The sequence below is a fragment of the Scardinius erythrophthalmus genome, assembly GCF_964197995.2.
Source record: "Scardinius erythrophthalmus genome assembly, chromosome: 20".
Lineage (NCBI taxonomy): Eukaryota > Metazoa > Chordata > Actinopteri > Cypriniformes > Leuciscidae > Scardinius > Scardinius erythrophthalmus.
The window spans coordinates 36,311,905-36,316,904 of NC_138240.1; the positions used below are offsets into that span (position 1 = coordinate 36,311,905).

The 5,000-nt window shown below is 36.8% G+C and overlaps 1 protein-coding gene across 4 annotated transcripts in view; it reads left to right on the forward strand.

Annotated features, from left to right (window-relative positions):
• The window catches only part of fgd (faciogenital dysplasia), a 78,156-nt gene that overhangs the window by 68,018 nt on the left and 5,138 nt on the right, over positions 1-5,000 (forward strand). For all 4 annotated transcript variants that reach the window (XM_081348123.1, XM_081348120.1, XM_081348122.1 and 1 more), the window contains 5 exons: positions 1,783-1,841; positions 2,123-2,269; positions 3,655-3,747; positions 4,034-4,113; positions 4,906-4,936. In XM_081348123.1, the coding sequence (XP_081204249.1) occupies positions 1,783-1,841; positions 2,123-2,269; positions 3,655-3,747; positions 4,034-4,113; positions 4,906-4,936 (410 nt within the window). The remainder of the gene's footprint in view (positions 1-1,782; positions 1,842-2,122; positions 2,270-3,654; positions 3,748-4,033; positions 4,114-4,905; positions 4,937-5,000) is intronic.

A 5,000-nucleotide genomic window follows, 5' to 3' on the forward strand; every position in this document is an offset into this window, starting at 1 on the left:
CTATTAAGGAATTATGTAATTTTGCCAAAAGAAGAACTTTTATTTTAAATAAATGTTCATTTTAAATCAGCCTACTTCAGTGTGATATGTTACCATACTATCATGCTTAACAGTGAGAATCTGAATAATTGTAATGTGATGATCAGATGCAGATATCTAAATCAAAGAATATAGGCGGTTTGCGGGTGGATTATCTATTTTTAACAGTGGATTTGGGTGACTCAAAGTGCACCAGATTAATGAATTTATCTTTAAAATGTACAAAATTTTCTTACGGGGGGGCATGCCCCCGTACCCCCCTAGAGGTAACAAGCTCAAACAATGTGGGAAACACAATAGGCTATGTGATGATCTACAAAAAATACAATTTTTATTATCTTATTATTAAAATACATTAATAGGATTGTACCACCTCCGCCTCATTTTGAGCAAGGAAAAACCCTGAGTTATGTTAAGTGTTTCCCGCATGAGGTACTTGCCATTAAGGTCACGTGTGCATGAAACTATGATGGTACCTCATCGTTTGTTGTTGGACAAAACTAATGTGTCCCCGCATTAAGTCCTTGAATTTGAGGGTATTGGACCTGGAAAGTCCTTGAAAGGTCCTTGAATTTGAAGTCAACCAAGGTGTGGGAACCCTGTTATACATTCTTCATTTATTTTTATATGCTTACATTGTATTTTTATACTTCGCAGTCCCTCCAGTTAACAATATGTCACATTTTTTTGCGATCCTGCATAATTCCTAATTTAACAGCAAAATAATCATAAAAATGAAAAAGACCTCACAAAACATTAAATTATAATCACCCAATTGAAATATCTCTAGTTTAATTAAAGTTTCAATACCCATAGGTTGTTTTAAAAGTTAATTTGATGAGAATTTGATTAGACCAAAATAAACAAGCTTTATGCGTTTTGTTTGTGATTTGTGTCATGTATGACTATTGTGCATCTGACATAATACTATTATGGTAAATGTGATGTCCTAATTATAAAATATAAAAAGCGCAAATTTTTTCACACATTTCTGGAAATTACCACCACAAAATCAGTCATTTTGATCGCAAAAATCACACAAAACAATCGTGAAATCCTGGAGGGACTGACTTCATTATTTATACTTTTATTTATTGATTGCAACATTCCATGACATACTTAATAATTGTATTATATATTTATTTAACCTCTCTCTTTTTGAGCATAGACATGAAAATAAATGGTTGTAGTTCATGAACGCTTTGTAATAAAAGTTTGGTTTGATTATTGCAGTTCAAAAAAAATTAAATGTAAAAAAAATGGTTTACTGTAAAGCAAATGTACTAAACTAAACATTTTTTATTTTAGATAAAATATATATTTTACAAAAATAATTGCTATAAAATCTTAGTAAAAGTTTTGTTCCAAATTTGAAGTTGACAAATTGAGCTGATAAAAGGTTGTAAAGTACCAGTGTTTAATCTTTCTTAACATTTTCTTTATGAGCATTCCTAATTTATAATTATTACTGAAATATGTGACAGTTCAGCCGGTTAATATTTCCATATTGACTATATTTGTGTCACAAATTTAAGAGAAGCATCTGAGACGACACTGATGTTTAAATGAGTTATAATCTGTAAATGTCTGAGCTGACCGTTTTTTAATAATGTTTGATCATAAAGAAGTGACTGATGTGTGTGTGTGTGTGTGTGTGTGTGTGTGTGTGTGTGTGTGTGTGTGTGTGTGTGTGTGTGTGTGTGTGTGTGTGTGTGTGTGTGTGTGTGTGTGTGTGTGTGTCAGATGCTCTGGAGCTGATCTCCACCGCTGCAAACCACTCCAACGCTGCCATCAGGAAAATGGTGAGAGCTCTTCCTTGATTTCATCATGTCATCTCCCAGACAGGATGTGCTGATTCCATTTCCTGTCTGTGTGAGTGAGCAGGGTCTCCTGGGTAGAAGTGGTCTATATCACTCTCACTTCTCTATCGCTCTCTTTCTAATGCTGTCATGCGGCCAGTCACAGTTCTTCTTTTCATCTATTGAGTTTGTGAATGCAAAACGTTACAAATGACTGTCCCTCTCTTTGTGTGTGTGTGTGTGTGTGTGTGTGTGTGTGTGTGTGTGTGTGTGTGTGTGTGCAGGAGAAGATGCACAAGCTGTTGGAGGTGTACGAGCGGTTGGGCGGAGAGGAGGACATTGTTAATCCAGCTAATGAGTTTATTAAAGAAGGTCACATCAAGAAGATGTCGGCGAAGAACGGCACCGCACAGGACCGATACCTCTATCTGGTGCGTCTCTTTAGCTTTTGATCAGTTATCAATGTCTAAAAATTCTTCTTGCTTCAAGGGTTATCATGGCTTGTGACTTGCTGAAGCAAAAGCCAGAATGAAGCTGATGATGCTCTTTTCTCATACTATGAAATAGAGCTGCGCGATTAACCATTAAAAGACGGTGATCTGGACTCAAACACCAGTGATCTTATTCCTCAATGACAGTGACTCTGCTCTGTCTATTAACCCTGTGATCACAGGAACACTCAGATGTGTGTTCTGGCCCAGAGAGAGCCGTCGTCATGAAGAGATGTGAAACAGCTTCACTAACAGTCTTTTCAACATCACAGCTTCATTATTTCTGTCTTACAATCACTCGGATTATCACAGAAGTGCTGGAGAAAAGATTATAGTTCAGATGTCTACAGTAGAGATCAAAATAGAGCAAATCAGCTTTTAAAAGTAACTTGATGCTTCAAATAAAGATTGTATTGATTACATCGTTACACCAGTAGGTGGCGACAGGAGACTGTTAAAATATGTGTTTATTGAATCATTCACTCAAGAGATTTGTTTTAAAAAACGCTGATTCATCCAGTAATGAAACAAGTGAAATCTTTATGAGTGAGTCATTGAATCATTCACTCAAGAGATCTGTTCAGAAACACCAGCTGTATCTGAAATCTCATACTTCCCTACTATATAGCAGACGAAAAACTGTAGGTGACAGAAGTAGTATGTCTGAATTCACAGTACTCATAAAAGAGTAGGCTAAAAGTACTCAGATTACCTACTACTTCCAGTGAGATTCTGAAGTGTGTGTATGATGAACACTTTACTGTCCCATGAGGCCACGGGAGAGGATTTATGAATCGCAGTGAAGCGACACAACTGACGTTGGTAGATCACATGATAATGACAAAATGGTGGAGCTTTCGGATGCAGCCACTGATTCATCCAGTGATGAAACAAGTGAAGTCTTTATGAGTGAGTCATTGAATCATCCACTCACACCTGTTTTTTATTTTGTTTTGTTTTTATTAAAATGAATTAAATCTTTTTTAAATAGACTGCAGCAATTAACATTTTGCCAGAACCTCAGTAAATGACGTTATTTTGTGTAGTTCTCTGTTCAGAATCGCGGGAGAATCATGATCTCTTTTAAACAAATAATCGTGATTCTCAATTTATCCACAATCGTGCCGCAATTAAGCTGGAAAAAAGGAGAAACCGCACCATAACCGTATATTCCAGTTCTTCTGAAGCCTTTATTCACACATATACACTGTGTTCTGGTAAACTTGTCCTTGAAAGAATCTGCTCGTTTATTACAGCTTAACACGTTTATTAGATAATGAATACACTGAAGGATTATGTTGATGATGATGTTTCTGTTTTGACAGTTCAACAACATGGTGCTGTATTGTGTGCCCAAGCTGAGGCTGATGGGACAGAAGTTTAGCGTTCGAGAGCGCATCGATATCGCCGGGATGGAGGTACGACTCGTTCGTTCATTCAGCTGCATGTTCACTTTTATCTTTTATCTTTTTGTACATGTTAGTAATGTTCATAATCTTATATTATTTTTCTATATACTGCTTCTGCTGTTCGGATTATTCATATTTACTACCCATTCATATTTATTATCAACTGTATATATGTAAATAACTGCTGGTTTGACGCTAACTGTATTTCGTTGCCTTGTTCTGTAACATGTGCAGTGACAGTAAAGTTGAATCTTAATCTTATGTCTTCATCTTATCACATGCTGATTTTCTCCAGGTTCAGGGAAACGTCAAGCAGAACGTCCCGCACGCGTTCACCATCATCGGGAAACAGCGCTCACTCGAACTGCAGGCCAGGTGATTGAGCCCACAGAACCGAACACCCTGATATCGTTCAGCATTATGACCGAATCTCAATATTCTTGCTACTTAAATTTAACCTGTCGACCCCCTTTTTGAGCATAGATCTGAACTTTTAGGATGAGTTTACTTCAGAATTAACATTTCCTGATAATTTACTCTCCTCCACGTCATCCAAGATGTTCATGTCTTTCTTTCTTCTGTGGAAGAGAAATGAAGGTTTTTGATGAAAACTCTCCAGGATGTTCCTCCATATAGTGTCTTCAATGGGGTCCAACGGGTCGAAGGTCCAGATGTGAGTTTCAGTGCAGCTTCAAAGTCTCGACACGATCCAGCCGAGGAATAAGAGTCTCATATAGACAAACCAGCGGACATTTTATTAAAAAAAATAAACATTTATATACTTTTAAACCACAAATGATCATCTTGCACTAGCTGTGATGCGCCACGTTACGTAATCGCGTTGAAAGGTCAAGCGTGACATAGGCGTAAGAACATGCAAAGACTGAGTCAAACGCCATTTACTAAATAAATAAAAGGTAAAACAACGATGTTGGACGAGAAAGAAAAACATGAACATCTTGGATGACATGGAGGAGAGTAAATTATCAGGAAATTTTAATTCTGAAGTGAACTAATCCTTTAAATTATGGTAATTTATGAATGTTTGGAATCAGAGAGCCATTCCAAACATCTTAAAACTGAAATTCACTTGTTGAAGACACAATCTTTAGGAAACTTGATGGACAAATACACAGTATGTGAACTCTGAATGTGTTTTTGTCTCAGGACGGCTGAGGAGAAGGAGGGCTGGATAAAAGTGAGTTATTCTCATTACACAAATGTTGAACATCATAGAAAGACAGACACACGTTAGCATGTTT